Genomic DNA, 22,476 nt, shown 5'->3' on the forward strand with positions numbered 1-22,476 from the left:
AAAAAAAGAGTTTAGAGAGAGGGAGGGAGAGAATGAGATTAGGCCGGCGGTTTGGAGCAGATCTAGAGGAAGGGGGCCGGCAATGGTTTAGAGAGAATGGAACTCCAACAATGGCAACCACAACCACAGCCACAAGCACAGCTCTCCGAGACCCACCTCAAATCCACAGATTCCCATAAACCAAATACATCGACGCCGTCCGCTAGCTCCCTCAACTCTCCGCCCTCGACTGCTTCGCCGTCCTCTCTCTCTTCGACTCCGACTCTAACACCCCCTCTCTCGAAATCCACTCCCTCAATCCCCAATCCCAAACCCTAACCTTAACCCCTCAATCCACATTTTCTCCACCTTCCCGAATCCCCTCCCTCAACACCAACCCCAACGCAGAAACCCCTCATTGCCGCCTCCACCTTCTCTAACTCCTTCCACCTCCTCTTCGCCAACGCCGTCGACACCTCGCTTGAGTCCAAGTGCTCGGTCCCCGCGAAGGAGCTACACGTTGGGGCTGTGTCTTGTGTCGATGTGAAGGACGGTGGGGCTGAGTGTGTGATAGTAGAGGGGCTGAGATCGGCGGTGGTTTACCTCCAATCTCTCACAGATCAGTGGGTCTTTATAGATCGATGGGTTTAAAATTTCTGGGTTTGTTTACAGGTTTCTTGAATTTGGGTTTGAAATTTATGGGTTTGTTTCTGGGTTTGATGTTTGTATGGAGGATTTGATTTTTCATTTGATGTTCTGGGTTTGCTAGAGATTAAGGGTTGGGTTTGGGTTTGTGTTCTTTATGTTTTGAATCTTTGAAGGTCTTTGTATTTTGTAGATCTGTGCCCATGTTGGCATGTTCTTGATTTTTTTAATTTCCTCAACAACCTTGAGGAAGAACTTGTTCTTCATGATGGCTGGGAAGAACATATTGTAAATAAATTTTTTTTTTTAATTTAATTTCTTTTTTAAATGATTCGTTTTTAATTTTTTTTTATTTAGTTAAAATTAATAAATTAATTTTTAAAATATATATGCTAATTTGTCAGGGTGATGTGGCATTTTTTATAATATTTTAATTGTTCCGGCTGCCACCTCAGCTATTTCCGTTGGTTGACTGACGGAAAGGACTAAAACGGAAAGCGTAAATTGGTTTTAGGGACTAAAAATGAAAAAAATAAAATGTAGGGACTAAAATGGAAAAACTTCAAAACATAGGGACTAAAAGTGCAATTGTGCCAACAAAAAATGCATTGCCATCGAACTTAGGAGAATACTAGTAAACTTACTACATTAAGATTCATAATTCATAGCAAACAAAAGAATAAAAAAAGATGCTTGATTGTATTAATCTGATATTTTGGTAATTGAAGTATGGAACCTAGGTTACAGCATGTCTCAGTGATTTTTTTTTTTTTTTTAGGTACAACTTAAGGTTGTCTACAAAGACTAAAACCATCAATTTGTGGTAGGGGAAATTATATATATATATTTCTTTGACAGACCCCCTTCAACAAATAATGACGAACAACTTGGCTTGATACCGTTCCAAACAAAGTAGAAAAAAAAAAAAAAAAATCAACATTAAGGTCACAACAGGACAATAGACTACAAACCATACAACACTGAAATGGAAACAATCTTGGTCTGAGATTGGTAAACTTTCACCATTCAAGATCGTATAAGAAACTGGACAACCTGTGACTTGAGGCAACAAAGAGTAGATACTAACTAAACTAAGAGAAACAAAAATACAATGATTCTCACTATGATAATGTATTTATAATGCTACTTGGAATACCTTAAGACTCACAATGGTGGAAATATGAAATTTTAATTTTTTTTTTCCTCACAATATGGAGCTGTATAAAAATCTAACAAAACCCAAAGGAATCATACAACAGGGCTTAAATCGTATCTCCATGAAAGCTGCTAAGGAGCAAAATATCTTCTGACCCAATTGAAATTCACCCTTTTACCATGCATGGATTGCAAAATATCTTCGATGTCCTATATTATTTTACCCAAATCCCAACAAAACAGTTGAGATTTTCTTTGAATAGCTTGAACTACCTGTAGAGCATTTCTGATTTCTCTCTCTATAATAACATTATTGAAATTTTCATTTTTAACAAGGAGGATAGCTTGTCTAAATGCTAAAGCTTCTGTCACTGTTGGATTGACTTTCAGGAATCAATGCTATCCAAGCTCTTAAAACTCTTTCACCTGAGTCTCCTAGAAAATTCTAGAGTTGGTTTCTAGGTTTCCTTATTTGCTTTCCCCGTATGGAATTTCTTGCCATCTGATCTAATAGCATTCAATAGAGGACTCAACTTAGCACACTACTTCATTGTGTTCTTTCATCTATTTTCAATGAAGCATTATTACATATCAAAAGAGGACTCAACTTGTTTTATTGCTTCTGAGCAAGGACAATGCTCTTTTCCAAGCATTGATGCATTTCTTACATATAGACATTGCAACAATTTAGAATTTGATTTGAAACTAACCAAATTATAGGGTTTGATTTGAAACTCCACAAAATTATTTGGTTTAAAAATTAATATTTACCCAATACTTTAAAACTTCCATTAATTGATTTCTCATGGTAGAACCATCATTGACAGAGCAATTGGTTGGTAATAAGAATAGACAGCTTAATTGAAAAAAAAAAAAAAAAAAATCAAACAGACAAGCACCATAAATTAGTTCCATAAATTATTAAAAAAAAAAAAAAAAGAAACCCATAACCACGGGAATCTAGTAGATTAAATTAGATGCTTACCCAAACATCAAACAAAGAAAAAACTGCAAACAGAGAAGCACAGGTTCACCACGGTTGAAACCCATAACCATGGGTTTCAGTAGATCAAATCAGATGCTTACCCAAACATCAAACAAAGAAAAAAAAAAGCAGAGAAGCAAACTTTCATCACCACGGGTTGAAAACCCATCATCACAGGTTGATACAGTTAAATCAGATGCAAAAACCCAAACATCAAACAAAGAAAAAAAAGGAAAAAAAAAAAAAAAGCAGAGAAGCAAACTTCTCATCACCAATCCTTGATTCGATGTAAAAGATGCGAAATACCTTGCTATTACCAACAAATCAGATATATAAACAGCTTAAATGTAAAGAATACCTTCGAATTTTTGTGAAAAAAGCTGAGAAAGAGGTCGGTGGTTGGCACGTGAAGCACTACGTTACTGTGACACGGCGGCGCAGGTTGGTTGAGCTTGGATCGGTGAAATAGTAAGTGAGGAGGTAAGGGCGGTGAGAGCTTCTTTTAGCTTGTGGTGGTAGTGGAATGGAGATGAGAGAGCTCTGCTTTGCTAAAGAGAGAAATCTGAGATGAGAGAGCTGAAGAGAGCCGTTGAAGACAACATCAAAAGGAGCGCTTCACGTGAATTGTTCTGACTGTGGTATCAGGTATGTAGAGTTATTTACGGAAATGCCATTGAGTTATGAGTTATGGAAACTGAAAACAGCTAAAATGTGTTATCAGTTTCTATAACTTATAACTCAAAAATCAGAGAATTGAGTGATGGAAACAGAGTTATTGTGCAGCCAAACGGATATTGAGCTATGAGTCCCACCATTTTTGAGTTATGAGTTATGGAAACAAGCCATCCAAACAGCCTCTTACTTTTCTCTTTAGATTCGAATTCAAATTCCCAACAATCTTTGAAGCCTTAGTACAAAAAAGAAGGGTTTAATGGTGATTAACAATAGGGAACTTGCACTTTTGCCATCCTAAACTACACCCACTTTTACACTTTACCCCTTAGAAATATCGAAATGAACAATTAATCTTCCAAAGTTATAACGCTATTTCAATGTCCCTCATGTCATATGTTTTAGTGTTAAGTATGACAAAATGAAGTACTGAAAGTTCAATTTACCCCTCTCCAAAACAGACAGTTTATTGCTAAATTGGACTTTTAATTATGGTTTTAAAAATCAAATCATTCAAAGAATTGGATAGGAAAGAGGTTGCCTTTAAGGTTTTAAAGGTTGGACTGAGTTTCAAATGAGGTCAAACTGTGACGATGTAATACTTAATAAATATGAAATAAATATATATATATATATATATATATATATATATATATATATATATTTCTATAAATTAACAATCTTCACTAAAAATTAGAAAGATTCAAAGGAAAAAAAAATGTTTTACGATTTTTTGGGTTTTAAAAACTGGATTGGTGGCCACTTCCCAATTACCCCAATTCGAACTTGATTCAGTTCAATTTAAAAAACCATGTTTTTAATGCTAAATTATATATATATATATATATATATATATATATATAAAGTTGGGTTCAAGTTACACCATCCAATATTTTTTAACTAGATATGAACTTTGATAAATCCACCATTGGATCATATTACCTTCATATATTCTTTATGCTTACAAAATCTAAAAATGATCAAAGATCAATAGCTATGTTATCAATCAATTGTTTAAATTCAAATTTTTGTAGTTTAAAATAATGTATAAAAGATGAGTTTATGGATCAAGTGGTAAAATACACCCGATTGGCATGAAAATTGGCATGTATGTTAAGAACATATAGAACATGTAATTAAATGGTTGGATTTTCAAAATATGAATTCAATATCAAGTTATTGGATGATGTAATATTACTAAAAGTTACATCAGGTGATTAAACGATTGCTTAAATTACATCCGATTGGCATGTATGTTAAGAACACACACACACGCATATATATGTGTGTGTGTGTGTGTGTGTGTGTATTTATGTATGTATGTATGTATGTATGAGTGTGACTGAAGGATTTGACCATGGTGATATATTTGGGTTCATGCTCAAATAGCGTAGTCCTAGTCCTATTCTTATTAACCCAGTCCAATCCTTGCTAGGATTAAAATAATAATAATAAAGTTAGGCTACAAACTTCATTAAGAAGATGATATTTCTTGTTAATCCTGTTAACCTAGCCCTATTCCTCTTAAGATTAAAAAGAGCACTTTCTAAATAAATAAATAAAAGAGGATTAAAAAATTGCACTCATGATGTGACCAAAAATGTTGCACGTTTTGTTAAAGCACTAATAGTAGTTGAGTTCTGATTTCTTCAAATTTGGTGTCCCTAGAAAGGCATGGATGTCTAGTTTCCACAGGTTCTAACCTCATTCAATTTGGAGTTACGGTCGTTGAGATATCGCATTTGGGAGAGAGGTGATGCAGTGTAGGAAATTCTGAGTCACTTTTCTTTGGAAAATTCATTTCTCCCAATCCGATGTTGTCAAGCCCTTTTTATGGAAGGTAGTTGAGACGTCACACTTCAATCTTGTTTGGCATATTGCTCCAATTGTTGCTGAGTTGGTATAGTTTTTTGCGCGAAAATGGCCCTAAAACAGCTCTTTTTGACCTAAAAATAGTGAAACATTTAATAAGGGTTTTGGTATTTTATTGATATCTCATCCAATTTTGGCCCGTGAACTATCATTTTGAAGGAAAAAATATGAACTACAAGATGGTCCAAAATTTATCCCAATCGGTTGGTCGGATAAAAAGTCAATTTTTTTACCATCCCCAATTAGGGTTTTTGGTCTTAGTTCTCGCCATAAGTAGCTAAATTGATTTTGGATTTTTGCTTCATTGTCCGATTGGGGTAAATTGTATTGCTTTAATTTATTCCCCACTTTTGGCTTTAGAAATCATGATTTTCACCATTTTTCCGAGTTTTAAACATTATTTTGATGCATTAATCTAGGCTGGACAAAATACAGTATCGACAAGACCAATGAAAATATTCCAAGTGTCATTGAATAAGAATTACAAAGAATACCCAAGAGCCAATCACAAGTCGACATGTGTTAGTATTTTAATTTAATAACATAAGCAGTCTAATTAAATGATGCCATGTGTTGTTTTAAATTAAGACACTTTGACTAATCAAATAATGTCATGTGTTCCTTAGAAAACAAGACATTAAGGTTATGTTTGGTAACAATTTTCATTTTTTATTTTCAAAAACTTGTTTTTGGGAATATAAAGAAAAAAACAATTTTCTTGTATTTTTGAAATCAAAAACATGTTTGGTTAGTTGAAATTAAAAAAAAGAATTTTGAAGAAAAAAATAGAAAATACTAAAATATGTTGTTACTAGAATTTGAACTCTAATGCTAACTCATTAAAAGAGACAGATTCATTAAATTAAATGCGTATTTTCATTAACTTTTGAAAATTAGAAACTGAAAACAGTTTTTTACATGTTTTCAGTTTCCTTCACAAATTGAGTTTTGAGAACAGTTTTTGTTTTCTGATCATTTTGAATTGCCAAACAAGTTTTTTTGTTTTGAAAATAGAAAATTGTTTTTGAAAACAAAAAATAAGAGAAAAAAACAGTTACCAAACATATCCTAAGCCTTCGTTTGGATACCAATGAAAAATGAAAATTATTTCACTATTCAGCTTATTTTTGCTATTATTCATGAGCCCCACTACACTTTTTGGTACTATTCGTAGACCCCACTATACTATTTCAGCTAATTTTTACCTTTATCTACAGTACTTTCAGTAATAAGTTTTCAGTTTCAGCAAAATAAACGGTATCCAAACAAACCTTAAATCCCTCCATTTTAATTATGATACATATCATCAATGTTAGTTAATCATGTGTCATCACACCTCCCCATGACTGCTATAAATAGAGGTCCTCCTCAGTGTTGTGAGAGCACATTCAAAAGACTTGAAGCTCTGCTGGAATCAAGTTCCAAAGCTTTCAAGAACTTCAACACTTGAATACAAAAAACATTTGAAGAGAAATCATTCAAGTCATCTTCCTAGATTTTAAAGTGCACTGGAATCAAATTCAAAAGCTTTCAAAAACTTAAAGAGATTACAAGCTAGTGAAGATCTATGGATTCAAGCCTCCTAAAGAACTTCCATTACAATCTTCAAAGACAAAGAACATTCAAAAAACACATGAAGAATGCAAAGAACGAAGGATTCCTAACAAACACACAATTAGAGATTCATTGTTTCTGTTTCAAAGATCTTTTGATATGTTTCCCAATCAAATTGATGACCATTTGATGTTCAAATCAATATTATACTTGAATCAAAGATTTTTCAACAAGATCGAATTAGAGGAGTATTAGGTTGCAATAGGATTTAATTTTAGGGAACTATACCAACTCATTCATCAATACAAATATTCATTTGTGAAACTATTTTGATTGTTTGATTCTCAAATTTGAAATTTAGTATTTACAAATGGGTCTGGGCCTTTTTTAGGGTTATTTGTTGGGCTTTAAGACACGGTGTTGATCATTTTGGTAAAATTTTGAGTTTCATCATTGAGACTGGGGACACCAAGTATAGGCTAGAATGAAATAGGGTGTCTACACTACCAAAAAAAAAAAAAAAAAAAAAAAAAAAAAAAAAAAAAAAAAAAAAAAACAACAACCTCCTTTATTGCAAGATCCACGTGAGACCCATAAAGAGTAGGAGAAAAAAAGGAAGCTAAAACTAAAAGTGTTCGTTTAGAAATAACTTATCTAGCTATAAAGTTGATTTTTTTTTGTTAAAATCACTATAGTAAAAAAAAAATAATAAAGAGTGGGATCAATATTAAACAAAGAGGTGAGCAAAAACCAAGGAGTGGGTGTAGACACCTCATTTCATACCCCATTAATAAATTTTGGTCCCTGACCCCTGTGATGAGCTTGACATATGTCAATCAAGGGAAATTAAAGACTTTACAATAGTTTGGAAGTAATCACAACTCAAACTGCTCAAATCACTTTGAAATCACTACTGAAAAATGACCTTTACTCATTGTTTTGACCATAACTTTTTATACACAGATAATTTTTGAGTGAGGTTTATTTCATTGGAAAGTGGACATCTTGGGTAGTGATTTGAACACAAAATTTGCCTAATTTGAATTTATATTTAGTGATTTATGGCCGGTTAAAGTGGGCTATCAGAGTTGTCATATTAGGTAGGGTTTTTGGGGATGCATGCATACTCATGAATCATGCATGTGTACGCATGCCCCGACCATGCATACATAGGGTCATTTCTAGAAGCCCAAAACTTCAATTTTAGGGCCCATAACATCATTCTTTGATGTGGGCAGCCCTAGACCCTTCGGAATGTCCAAAAATCTCTAAAAAGCCTTAAAAACCGTAATTTTAACTTATAAATACTCATTTTATGTCTCCAATCAAAACCCTAGCTAGAGAGAATTATTTTTTTGGCCTCCATCTTATCTAAAACCCTATTTTCCCTTTTAAAACCCTAAGACAGTCCTTTAGCACGTTTTTTACAGATTCAAAACCTCTCTTTTGTTAGTTCTAAGGTAGAAACTAATGTTCTAATTTGATTTCTCAAAACCCTTTTTCAATTAAACTTTGTTCTTGGGTTGTGATTTCTAAAAACTATTGTTTTCTTTAATTCATTTGCTCCCTTAATCTAATCTTTATGTTGTAGGCATTGAGGGGTTAGTTAAATAATCTCAAACTCATAATCCTAAGCAAGGCGAGTGTTCTTCTCATGAATTCTTTCTTTGTTTAATATGATTCACTTGAGTTTCTTAACATAGTTTTTATATTTGTTTTATTTGATTTGTTTATTGACCTTAATTCTTTTGATATGTGTTAATATGATTTTAGGTTGATTATATTATGCTTTTCATTGTTCTTGTTTTATTATTTTGGTTTTATGTAAAATTTAACATGATTATTTATTTTGTGTTAGTTTAGTTTGCTATTTGTTTTGTTTTATGTTTATTTGTTTATATTGATGCTTTGTGTTATTTTCTTTGTGCTAGTTTAGTGTTTAGGGTTCTAACACGCTTATTTGATTTATGTTTTAATATGTTTGAATGATTAAATCAATAAAAATGTGAATTTTTAGTTTTGTGTTAAAGGATGCGTACGCATTATCAAGTATGTGTGTGTGATGCCCCAATTTGATTGATTGTGTGATGTGTGTGGGTGTGTGATGAGTCCCACATCGGGTATTCACTGGGTAGATCTGGGCTTTATTAACAACTACAAGGAGCCTCAATTTTGACTAGTTCTTTTAAGGTATAGCACAGATGTAGCTAGCGTCTTTCCTTGAGTCGTTACATATGGTATCAGAGTCGGCCCGATAACCCCGTGTGGGCTCGAAGACACTACTCCACAAAGTGGGCCCTAACGAGGACGTTAGAGATTTAAGTGGGGGAGATTGTAATGTCCCAATTTGATTGATTGTGTGATGTGTGTGGGTGTGTGATGAGTCCCACATCGGGTATTTATTGGGTAGATTTGAGTTTTATTAACAATTACAAAGAGCCTCATTTGTGATTAGTTCTTTTGAAGTATAGCGCAGATGTGACTAGCGCTTTTCTTTAGGTTGTTACAGTATGCATATGGTTTCGGCTATGCGTACTTATAGTTGAGTATGCGTATGCACCCCGAACCTAGATTAAGGCAAAATCTTGTTTTTATTATTTTAATCATCTTTCACATGTTCTTTGATTCTGTTTGACTCGTTTAGGTTAGTTAATTGTGTTTAATTATTTTCCTTGTTTGGTTTATACGTGATATTTTTCCTTTTACGTTTGTTTATTTGTTATCTTTTCCTTTTTTAATATATTTGTATGATTGTGTTTTATTTGTTTCCTTTTATAATGTGATGTGATCTTTAATATATTGTGTGTTTTATTTTCCTTAAGTGATGTATGTTTAGGTTAAATATTATAGCTTTTTAATAACTTCTTTATCTAAATATGGTCTAGCAACACATAATGGAGGCTGGCCCACAAACCGGGCGGTCTTGAATGCCTAACACCTTTCCAAATTGTACCAAAATTCCGGATCCATAATTTGGTATGCAGACCTATGCATGTAAGTGATTGGCCCAAAAGGCTCAATATGGTCCCTAGACCTAATTTGGGTGGTAACTTCATTTTTCAACCTCCGCTACGGTCCACCCCAAAGGCCGAGATGTACTCCCTTACACCCAGAGTGGAACCTGCAAAGTAGTGACTTTTTGAACAAAAACAAGCTAAGTGGGACTCGCAATAGTAGTAGAAATAAGCTAGTTGAAACTTGAAATAAACTTCTTTCATGGGGATCCATGTGATGTTTGCAAATAGTGTAGAAAATAAGCTAAACATGAGAAAGTATTTATTGAGATTGTCTCATGAGATCATCTCATACAAGATTTTCCACTAAATACTAGCTTAAAAAGCCATTTCCTATAGTTTTATTTGACAAATTTTTAGTTTTTATGTATAGTTTTTTGAATTCTTAATTTTTCTCACTTTTTCAAAGTACAAGATATTTGAGTACATTTTTATCAAAAAAAAAAAAAAAAATCAATAAAAAATTAAATAAACTAATGCTAAACACATGCCCTAGTTTTCCTAAGATAAAGTGAGCGCCACGTGGAATTTACCCAGCAAGTTGGGCCTTTGGTAGTGGGCTCAATTCCAAAGCCCACTAGAGGCAACACCGAAGTAGATTTATGTGGCCTATTCAAAAAATCTGATATGGTGAGCATTGTTGAAGAATAATCTGGGCTTTAAGAAGACATTTGGGCCGGTGTTAAGCCCAAATAATTCTATCGCTGGGTCAAGAAAGGGTTGTTGGGAATGCCGAATGCCCTAGATGAGATAAATGAGGGTTTGTTTGTTTTTTAGAATGAAGTTGGGAATTTTGGATGCTATGTTTACAAGAACCTTCCTCTCTGCATGACGTTGTCGTTGTTTGCATTGCCTATATTAGAAAAATGAGGAAATGTTTTTTTTTTTTTTTTGAGAAAGAATGAGGAAATGTTAGAGTTACAAATTCTTTTATAAAATGTTTTACGGACTGATATGTTAAATAATTATTAATAAATAAAAAAGTGACATTAATAATAAATTTAGTAAAAATTTGTTATAATAATAATCTATAAAACTGTCGTAAAATAGTTTAACATTCTTCTAGAAAAAAAAAATGATAAAGTTATAAATTGCTGATATAGTTATTGGTTATTTGTAAGTGAAAAATTGATCCAATTAATATTGGCCACATCTACAGTTTGTTAAAAAAAACAATAAAATTTTCTCAAAAAAAGAAAAGAAAAAAAGTTAGTGCAAAAGTATTCCGGTAGTGCAGAATTAAACATGTCCAAGTGTCAGTATTCCAAGTGTCTATACACAACAAATCATCATAACCAAAACTCAAACTCTCAATTAATCGATTGTAAAAGTTACACAACAAAACTACAAAAGCAGAGGAAACATCCTTTTATTTCGCTTTATTCATTCGTTGTTCCCTTTTCAATTCATCCACTCTCTATAAAAAGGAACTTGTCTACTCGCACAAATTATAAAATATATATATATATAAAGAAGCTTTAGATTTCAAAAATTCTGAAATCAAATCGCCATGTCAGTGCGTAGGCGTACCTTGCTCAAGGTCATCGTTCTCGGCGACAGTGGGTACGTACTTTGCCTTTTCTTTCTTTTTACACATTATTATTATTATTTATGTTATTGTATTAATTCTTTTTAGTTTTTGGATTTCAGGGTCGGCAAGACTTCGTTGATGAATCAGTATCCTTTCAACTTTCAACTCATTGATCTGTGAGATTATCATATATGTATTTCAATATTTAAGCGATTTATAGTTTTTAATTTCCTCTTTTTTTTTTGGATTGGTTTCTTTAATGGTTCTGCTTGCTAATTTGGGTGATTAAATTTTGAATATATAGTGTGTTGTAGCTGAGCCATTTGTTAATATGGTTAAGAAATTATTATGGGGTAATGTTTGTAGTTGTGGATCTTTAACTAGCTGTTAGATATGTGCATAAGAAGTTTAGTCAGCAGTATAAAGCTACAATTGGTGCCGATTTCGTCACGAAAGAGCTCCAAATTGATGACAGGCTCGTCACTCTACAAGTGGGTAAATGGTATTTGGGCTTTATTCAATTGTAACTTTAGTTTTCTTTTTTTTTTTTTTAATGGGGGATTAATGTTTAATGTCTGATATCATTGTGGGTTCATGCTGGTTGGTAGATATGGGACACCGCAGGCCAAGAGCGGTTTCAAAGTCTTGGAGTTGCGTTTTATAGAGGCGCAGATTGCTGTGTTCTAGCTTATGACGTTAACGTCATGAAGTCGTTTGATACTCTTGATAATTGGCATGAGGAGTTTCTTAAACAGGTTGGTTGTCACTTGTCAATGCCTTTATTCAATCTTTATGCCTTGTTGGTTTTGATGATTTGCTAACAGCCACTTTTCCTTTTTAAGGCAATTTGTTTTATTTCACGTAAAAAAAAAAATTTTAGTTTGTCAGTTATCGTTTGAGTGATTGGAATGTTTATGGAAGAATCTGAAATGTTTTAGTGGCAGCATTCACTTAATAGTGATAATATAAGAGGAAGAAATTGAAATGTTCTAGTGGGAGCATCACTTAATAATGAAAGTACAAGAAAAAGTGTTAGTTACACATTATTTTGGCTCGGAGTGCTTCATTTCTAGGTATAAGTATAACTTTCTAGTCTATTTCATTACTACTGATTCATGCAAAAACTATTTGTTTGAGAGAGTAGGTTTGTTAAATATATGATTTGCGTTTTAGTTCTTTATATTTCATTCAATATTTTTGCAATATGGTGCAAGAATGCAAATCAAGGGCCTTGTTGCTCAACTAGCACCTCCTAGTGTTTCCAATGGAGATGTCTAGGGTTCAAATCTCCCCTCCCCCACCCCATTATTGTAGCTCTTAAAAAAGAGAATGCAAGATGAAACAATGTGGAAAGGAGGTTACTTTTCCTAAGGGGGTCCTCAAATTGAGAAAATTTTTCTTGCTTGAACTATGGGATTAGTAGGTGGGAAAGCGATATCTTCTGCTATTTAATTAACAGGCAGGTGTGAACTTCACCAAAACTTCTTAGATTTAGTTGGTGCAGCAATTGTAGTTCCCCTACTAGCATCTGATATCTTGTTGGTTTCTATTGAAAAAAACAAATCCCATTGTTGACACATGCTTTTGTTAGACTTTCATATTTGAAATCATTTAACATAGGCTCTCATGCCAACAAGCTCCAACTCAAATGGCACTTCCTTTTGCTAAGATTGACATTATCTATAGTTATGAATGGTTTGTTGGAGAGGTTTATTCAATGACATTTGAAATGGAAAATTTCAGACCTTTTACCTTCCTTCTGGAAACAATTACTTTCATTGGATTTCAAATGGCTCATTCTTGTTTGAATTTTGAAATAGATAGTGTCTCACCATGATCTTGCACAGTACATCATTTGTTAGAGAGGTTTAGGCAATGCCATTGGAAAGGGAAAATTTTGGAACTCTTACCTTCCTTTTGGAAACAATAATGATTTTCATTGCATTTCAAATGGCTCATTCTTGTCTGAATTTTAAAATAGATATTGTCTCAGCATGATCTTTCACAGTACATCATTATAACACTTTTTGCTTACTTTATTTGTTCTTTTGCTAAAAATTTTGTCAGCTTTTGTACTTTATACAGTAAGGAGAGATTTATTTCCCCCCCCCCCCCATCTCAAATAGAATTAAATCTGTGTTTATTAGAATTTGTGCCATTGGAGCTTTCCATTATTCATTTTTTTTTTCTTTTTTTTTGGGGGGGGGGGTGTGATTTTAAAATTTTATTAGAACCATGAACAGTAGCTTGCCAAAATCTCAGTGATAAAAAAATTAATTTGATTCCCTAGACTGCTTGACCCTGAAAAAGCAGGGGCACCTTGCGCCCTTGAACCGATAACCATCTTTCGGCTAACCTAGCCTCCTCCGTCCCTTGGGACCAACAAGGGGCAGTACAGGAATATTCACCTGTTGTCCATCGACTACACCTTTCGGCCTGATCTTAGGCCCTGATGTGTTTGTCAGTTTTCAAAGTTGAAGGAAGATGATGCTTTTGTTTATTGAAGAGTCACTATTACAAGTGTAATTCGGTTGGTGTTGAGGAATTTGTTCCACTGAACCGACATCATCAGTTTCTGAAATTTAAAAACCGATCACTGGCTGGCAGATTAAAAAATCAAATCAACTAAAACTGAAGGAATATCAGTTCATTGGTCGATTTTGTTGGTAGTGGTAGATTGAGTACCTTTGAAGCCTTACGCAGCAAGAGGGGCTTGAATGGGCTCAATGGATTCTTTTGATGATGAATACAGATTTCTCTTGAAATTGTCTCAATGGTATGGTACTGACTCCACCCAACCCTAGCCCCTAGGTGCTAACTCCTAGAGTTCCTCTTTTACTTGGTGTTGACTTTAACCAGACATAGGTGCTGCCTCCTAGGTTCTCTATCTTTTATTTTTCTATTCTTTAATTTTCATGTTGCATTGCTTTGGTTTGTTCCGGTCAAAGTTCTTAAAGAAGGATATAATGGATCGAAAATTCAAATGGACGATGGAGATCAACTAAGGGAACAAACCTAAATGCTTTTCTATGTAGAACAGTGGGCTTGATTTCTTCCATAAGTAATGGGCCTGTTAATGTCTTCTTTTTGGATAGCCTAGAATTTTGGGAAATCAAACTATCTCATTAAGCCCCCATCAACACGGTCTCAAGTTAAATGGCCCAAAACCTCATCTCCCTTGCTCAATCACTTTGCCTTCCCAACCCTTTATCCTTCACTCTTTGCAGACTGACCTTTAAAACCAAGCATGCTGGTGTGTCTGAGATTCCCTCTCTCACATCTCCATTATCTCCCATCTAAGGGGCATCTCTGTCAGTTTTGGAGGATATCATTTTGCTGACCTACAAAACCGACCACTGAACTAAATCTTTTGGTTTTCTGAATACCAGCACTGATAGTTCTGATGGAGGAGAGAATACCAATCAAAACTGATGATTATGGTCGATTCTGGTTGCTGTATTTGGTGCCTTTGGTTTTTCTTGCACCCCTCGATGCCTTTCATGGTAGTCAAAGGCGAGCCGCTTGGGCAAGGTGAGACCCTGCTAATGCTCTAAGGCAAGACGTGAGGTGAGGCACCACTAAGGCTCTAAGGCGAGGCTCATTTAGTGAGACGCTCACCTTTAGCCATGAAAAAAGCACTAAGGCAAGAGCCTCATTTAAATATATATATATATATATATATAAATTTTTTTAGAAGGTTGTCATAATACCTATTTTTAGATTATTAGTTTAGAAAACCTATTTTTAGATTAATTAATCTACAGAAAGTTGTTGTAAAACTTATAATTTGATTAATTAATTTTTAAAAGCTTTTAATTAAATATATAGTTAGAATAATTATTAGAGCCTAAACCTATTTATGAAAAAAATAAAAAAAATATTAGAGCCTAAACCATGTTAAGCCTATTTTGAAATCAATTAATAGACCGAAATCAATTAAAAGACATTTGATTATAATATATTAGGTATATATGATTTAAGTTATATATGTATAATAATTATATTTATAATTTCATGCTTTGCTTTAATTGGGCTAGCACCTTTTTGTCGCCTCAAGCCTCTTGGCTAGGTGCTTAAGTGGATTGGTTAAAGTTTATTCAGTAAAGCTCGTAAGTTGACATTAGGGCTGTCAATAGGTTGGAGCTGATTTGGATCTAATAGGATTCAAGTTCGATCTGATTATATATTACAGAATCCAATGGAAAGTCTGGACATAATGGAATCATAAAAAAAAATGCACTTGAATTTGAATCTGACAAAATTTGAAAATTCAGATTTGGAGTCTTTAAAATTTCATAATGTAAATCTAAACTTTCCTTCTCTTGTTAATAGGTGTGTTATAATACAAAATTACCCACACATATATGATTTTATTGTTACTAGTGCCTGAACTGATTTAGCATGATAGTGGAACTATGACTGTTTTGAATTCAGATTGTATATGGTTTTTGAGCTGATCCATTGACAGCCCTGCTTTACATGATCCACTGATATGATGATTTGCATCATTATATCCTAATACCTGGCTTTACATGTTGAAGTATTGTAGGAATATAATTTCTTCACTTATTTTGATTCCTCCATCACCTTTAAATGCAGACTACATGCTTTGTTGATCAGTTCCTGTGCAATTTTAACAGTCTGCAGTTTTTGAGTTGATTATTTGCGATTCTTTTATTTCTAGTTTTAGTCTCTATGATTTTTTGCTTTAGTTTTTCAAAAGGTGCTTATATCTTTTTCCGTTTGAATGTTGAACTGGTTTCCACCTTCATTGTTTTTCAGGCAAATCCACCTAACCCAAGGACATTTCCGTTTATATTGCTTGGAAACAAGATTGATGTTGATGGTGGGAATAGTCGAGTGGTAAGGATATACAGTTGCAGTGCTATCCATGTTTCTTTGTTCCTTAGATGTTAACCTAAATTATCTTCTGTCCAGGTTTCTGAGAAGAAAGCAAAGGAGTGGTGTGCTTCAAAAGGCAACATCCCTTACTTTGAGACATCAGCAAAAGAGGATTATAATGTTGACGCTGCATTCTTATGTATTGCCAAGACTGCTCTAGCCAATGAGCGTGAACAGGACATGTAAGTTTATTTTGAGTGTTGATATCTTTTTTGATTGGCTTGCCATTATATATCACTGTTGTAAGGTACTAACAGGCATAGGTTTGAAATGAACCCCATGGCAAACATACAGTGCTAGTAATATTCTAAGTATTAACAGTCACAAGTTTTGAGATGAACATGGGTTCAGAAGCACTCCATGGAAATGAGTTCTGGATCATATTTTACAGGAGTCTAACAAGGCATGATTTTTGTGGCTACAATTACTACAATTAAAGAGATAAAAATTGGGGTCAAGGAATATGAGATATTCCTAGTGAGAGGTCATCATTGCTTGTACTGCATCAAGGGTGTGCGCCCGATAAAAACTATCCTTAGAACTTACTTATCAAAAAAAAGAAAAAAAGAAAAAAAAGAAGAAGAAAAACTACCCTTATTAGGACTTCAAACCTGTGCAGTTCAACAATGCCACATTAAATTTCATTTATTGGAAGTGAGAAATGCATATAATTTAGTTAAAAAAATAAATGAGCTTATGTTTGAAGTACCTGTCTATCTCTTATCTTTGGTAAGATCTATTTACCACTGGTAGTGTTCAACTTATGTTCATTAGCTCATAAATATATACTAGTATCATTTTATCCTGTCAATAAAATGTATTAACTGTTTTTATGATTATGAAAGGTATTAGAGCACCACATAGGACTAGCCATTCAGTTAGTCCAGCACTGTAGGCAAAATGTATGTGAGCGTAGTGTTAATCCATTTCTGACCAGCACTGTACTTAGCAATTGGCTTTAATTTATTTATTTGAGTTTATCCACTACTTTTTTCTCCCTTTTTCTCTCGAAGTCTTGCTCTATCACACAACGTTCTCTCTCTCACATGCCGGATCTCTCTCACACTGTGATCCTTTCCTTCATCACATTGGGGGCCCACCACATGATCAAGATAGCCGTTACCTTGATGTCTGAATAATTCCCATATAGTTATGGTTGTAATAAGATGTTGAAAGTCTTGAAGGGTGGAAAATAAATTCTGTAAAATGAAATAATTAGGCGCGGAAAATCCCATAAGAAAATGCCATGAGGTCTGGTGGTACGCTATATTTGAGGTTATACTATGGATATTCTTTTAGTCTTTTAGGTAGTTTGAATATTGTTTATATTTGCTAACAGAATTAATCACAAACCATTTCCAAGAGAAGAAAAGAGGGTGGCATTTATGATCAAATTTAAGAATAGCTTGGTAGATGTGAGAAAGGTCAAGGGAAATTGGAACAGTCGGTGAGCACAAAAATTAGATGTGCATGATGATGCATATCAGTGATTAATTTTATTGTGTGGCCATTCAGCTGGTTCTGGCCATTGTTTGCACAGTGGTAGTGATGCAACTTACTGCATTACATATACATTGGTAATTGCTGACCATAAGCTAATGGCAATGAAGATTGTCTATGAGGATTTTCGTCTTCTTTATCTGATAGGAAATCAACCCATCGGCAAGTAAATATGATGACTGCCTTGTAGAAGGTGTTGGACCCATGGTCAACTAATCTTTTTAGGGTTTTACAACTCCCCAGATTATGAAAATTGTATCAATTCTGAGTTTCTTGTGAAAATGAATAGATTTTGAAGTTATGGAAAGTTTTCCTTCGGACAAACTACTTCATTTTCTTTTGGGAAGATGAAAATTTCTGAACCTTAGTATTATGACACCTATTTCTATCTGGTTTTTTTTTTTTCTTTTTCTCTTCTTCTTTTGGCAGTTAAGCTAAATGCCTTGATATTAAGAGAATATGTAGTTGTATTTTGAGATTTTGGACTCTGATCTACTTGTTAGTACTACTGTTTATGGGACTTGAATTTATCTTGAAGTTATATTTTTTTGATAAGTAAAAAATGGAATGATAAGAAAAAATTGAAAATATATTCTCAACAAGGTCCTACAACTGCATTTCCATTTAATGATCATGTATCATTTTCAATTTCCTTTCATTAATATATTTTTTCCTTCTTTTCCTTCATATAGTTAAAGATATATTCTTCATGTAAGTTTTTGGACTAAGAATTGTGTAGTGGGAGAAGGTGGATCATCTATTGATACACTGTACTGTTGCATATGACCTGTGGAGCTTTGTTTTTAGATTCTTTGGAATACAGTAGGTTCTACTGGAAAAGGTCATTGACCTTATGTTTGGTTGGAGAAATTGGGTTGGTAAGCATTAGTCAGATATTTGGAATATTGTCCATTATGATTGATGTGGAATATATGGAGGGAGCATAATCAGCACACTTTTGAAGATGTGTAAAGTATGAGGATTCTGTTGTAGCAACCTTCACTAGTTCTTTATATGAGTGGTCTCGTGTTTGGGGTTTTACAATTAGTGATTCTATTGCATCATTTATAGTCGTTGATTTTTTGTATATAATTCTTTTAATTCTTTAGGCTACTTTGTGTCCTTTGTACATGAAGTAGCCTCTCTTTAATAAAATTATTCTTATCTATAAAAAAAAATGTGATTTTTTTTGCAAAATTCAATGTTTGTCTTTTATATCTCAATTGTTGTTGTGTTGGTTGGTTGTTCATATTTGAGTCTATCTAAGTTATTGTTCAGCATTTTGTTTATTACATGGTATATACCTTATTTGTTTTCTGTAGCATTTAAGTTCATTCATATTTTCTCATTAAGGCCATTGTGGGGCAGATTGGCATTTCAAAAACGACTCAATAGTAAGCCATTGAGCTCTAGCTCAACTGGTACCTCCTCCCCTTCTAAGTGCTAGGTGGAGGGTGGGGATGAGGGTTGGGTGCTTGTGTAACTTACCATTTAAAAAAAAAAAAAACCAGTATAGGTATTATTGTGATGCATATATTCTGTATTTTGAAAATATTTATACTTGTCAAATACGTCAAATACTATCTAAAAATAATGGACTGTTTTAATTTCCTTGGATTACCTAATTACTATTTTACAATTTGTTTGCTAAAAAACAAAGCTTGTTTTGGAGATGGGAGGGAAAAAAAAAGGTGTCTATGTTCAGCTGTTTCATTAGTACAATGGAGCATTCTTGTGATGTTTTTTCCCTTCTCTATTGTGTTATACCATAGTATGTATTAAAATGCAACAGATAGTTGGGAATTGGGATTTTATTTTTCCCTCTTTAATTTCTGTTAAATATGAATCATCCATGGATAATACTGAAGTCATGTACTTCTCTCTGCTATTGGTGTTATATCCTAATATCATTAAGATTTTGGAGCAGCCTATGAGATGCATCAATGGACTTTTTTGACGCTCATTCTTCCATTTTAAATTGCAGATATTTCCAAGGAATCCCTGAGGCTGTTTCAGAGTCCGAGCCAAGGGGTGGTTGTGCATGCTGATCTGGCATATCAAATAATTTGACTGACCCAATGTTTTTGGTTGCGACGTCATTTTTTGTGGGCCTTGTGATTCTTTCCTTTTTTTTCTCATCTTTTTTTGGTTTTGTACACCCTGTTAACTAAGTTCTTGCAAGTTCATGCTTGACACTGAAATTGCCATGTGGAAAAAAGTAGTCTTGTTTTGGTTAGGATGGACTTCAAGAATCCGGAATTGTAGAAACCTATCTTGGATTGGTTCACCATGAGTTATTTTAAGCATAGATTAGGGAAAGAGTGTTTGAACTTGTAGTTATCTGTTTTATTTTATTTATATTTATTTTTTTGAGAAACAAATACACACATACAAGGGAGAAGGAAAGGGGTTCTAACACAAAGGCACATCACAACTCTACTCAAAAGCTATAGTAACTTGTAGTTATCTGTTAATTAGCTATGCACAACCTAATTGGCCTTTTATTTTTATTTTTACCATAAGCAGAATAGAGCATTCCCACCCCACACTCCCCAAAAAAGAAAAAAAGGAAAAAAAAGGTTAACCTGAAGAATGGGTAGAACTACTAAATTGTAATGTACTCGCAAATCATGAGACCATTCTAATGTGAAAAATTGAAGATTTGGAGTACATCTTTTTGTGCGTGTGTTTTACCCATTTTTGTGAAATACTGTAATTTTTCTTGGTTGAAAACCAATCTTAAAGTGCATCAAAATATATGGGATTAAAATATTTTTGATTGGTCCGTGGGTGAACCAAAAGAATCAACCAAACCTAATTGAAAAAGAAGTCCTTTCAATGAAATGATGTAGCGGAAGAAACGTTTGAAGAACTCAAGAAAGTTGTCTCCAACCCACTGGCTCTTGGCCTACCGATTTTTCCAAGATATTTATAAAAGATGTGATGCATCAAGTACATAATTAAGAGCTGGCTTGATTCGCGAAAGGAGGTCCATAACCTTTCACAACCATATGTTCACTTTTATAAGAAGCTCTTGGCATCGGTCATTGCAGTTAAAGAAACTTTTAGGTAAACTCTTTTAACTATTAAAACTGACCAGTCACATTCATATTAGAATAGAAAACTGGCACCCCTACACATAAATTAAAAGCTAAAAAATTATTGGCTACATGTTTTTGGTTGAGTATAAGAGTGGGGAAGGACAATAGAGTGATAAGATGGCTTGTCCATAAAAGAAGAGGAAGCCCCGACAGAAGAAGCAGATACTTCATCACCCTTTGGATTGAAGAGTTGGAAGATCAGATATGCTATGAGAAGGATGAGGACAGCAAGGGCATCCTTGCAACCCTTAAGATTAGAAAGGTGACAACACAACAGCTTGAAGGGATTCTTTTTGAAGAATGGCATCATGCTCTACAAAGTAAGGGTCTTTGTTGGGAAAAGAATCCTCCTTAAAGCCAAGTATATTGCAGCACATCCATGACTCCTCCACAGTTGGAAACTTTGGCTATAAGAAATCTTCACAAAAAAGTGCCAAGAGACACTTCTATTAGAAAAAAAAAAAAACGGAGCAAGATTGTCACAAGGCATGTAAGGGAGTGTGAAACTAGCCAAAGATGGAAGTTGGAGATTTTGCCTACACTTGAACAAACTTGGATAGACTGACATATTAATGGACTTCGTAGAAGGACTTCAATATTTCAATGTCATGAACACATCAAAAATACATATCACTTGATTTTGAAAGTGACATTTGGGCTATCAATCTCCCATATCAATTCAAGAGTCTTGATAGAACCAACATATCCAACTTTGGTCTTTGCACCTAACAATTGTACTTCCATGAAATTGAAAAACGCCATTCCCTTTAGATTATTAACAAAAATTCCTTTTGTTACTCTAGGTTGATTATTGAAGGACTTACATGTGAGAAGAACCATTTAATTGAAGAGAGGCTTGTGATCTGAAATAGTATTTCGAATTCGAACAATGATCTCCAGTCCAGTGTCGTTGTTTCAAACCAAAGCTTATGACTTCTCCCTTTTCATCATTTTATCATATCACTTAGCGACATTATGTTACCAAAAATTAACCAATATAACAATAAAGAATGCTGAACATTTTTCTCAAAAAAAGAAAAATAATACTGAACATGTAACCACCGAAACAACGTTATTTTTGGATACCATTAAAAAACGCAAAATGACACCATTTTGAAACTGGTCATGTAATTGTAAAGCAATTAAATTATGCAAGACAGCGTCAGTTTTTTGAGGAACTTGTGCATAAACAAATGATGAAATTTAAGGAGGCAATAGTGCACATTTAAACACCCATTTATTTAGAGTCATTTGAGGTCCATTTTTAAACATACTTTTAAACTAAGCAAATTAAGGAATTTACCACATTTCAAGCATTGGGAACTCCAAACATGTCAAATGCCAAATTATTAGGAGCATTGACTAAAGAAGCATAAACAATGTTATCTTTTTTAAGAATAACTTAATTTAAAACAGTTATGCATTTGAATTTGATTAAAAAATCTAATGTATTGTATAAAAGGTACTTACTAAGCACTATATTTAAGTTTTATCTAAAAAGTAACATCAACATGTTGTGCTCCCTCCTATGTTAAATGTGAGAGAAGAGAGTATCATATCGAGAAC

At 33.8% G+C, this 22,476-nt stretch overlaps 1 protein-coding gene across 1 annotated transcript; it reads left to right on the forward strand.

Moving 5' to 3' along the window:
• Positions 1 to 11,193: 11,193 nt before the first annotated feature.
• On the forward strand, positions 11,194 to 20,145 carry LOC115975491 (ras-related protein Rab7). The gene is made up of 7 exons (XM_031096278.1): positions 11,194 to 11,439; positions 11,527 to 11,553; positions 11,799 to 11,898; positions 12,016 to 12,162; positions 16,190 to 16,270; positions 16,346 to 16,491; positions 19,794 to 20,145. The coding sequence occupies exons 1-7, from the start codon at positions 11,387 to 11,389 to the stop codon at positions 19,855 to 19,857; spliced, it is 618 nt and encodes a 205-aa protein (XP_030952138.1). The 5' UTR covers positions 11,194 to 11,386; the 3' UTR covers positions 19,858 to 20,145.
• Positions 20,146 to 22,476: the final 2,331 nt, after the last annotated feature.

The sequence above is a fragment of the Quercus lobata genome, chromosome 2 (genome assembly GCF_001633185.2).
Source record: "Quercus lobata isolate SW786 chromosome 2, ValleyOak3.0 Primary Assembly, whole genome shotgun sequence".
In the NCBI taxonomy this organism is placed as follows: domain Eukaryota; kingdom Viridiplantae; phylum Streptophyta; class Magnoliopsida; order Fagales; family Fagaceae; genus Quercus; species Quercus lobata.

What these genes read in the sequence shown, in the direction of transcription:
- LOC115975491 (XM_031096278.1), top strand. Translation starts at nt 11,387, where the DNA reads ATGTCAGTGCGTAGGCGTACCTTGCTCAAGGTCATCGTTCTCGGCGAC. An exon ending in AAGACTTCGTTGATGAATCA is followed by an intron (nt 11,554 to 11,798) that starts GTATCCTTTCAA and finishes ACTAGCTGTTAG; the next exon opens with ATATGTGCATAAGAAGTTTA. An exon ending in ACAGGCTCGTCACTCTACAA is followed by an intron (nt 11,899 to 12,015) that starts GTGGGTAAATGG and finishes GCTGGTTGGTAG; the next exon opens with ATATGGGACACCGCAGGCCA.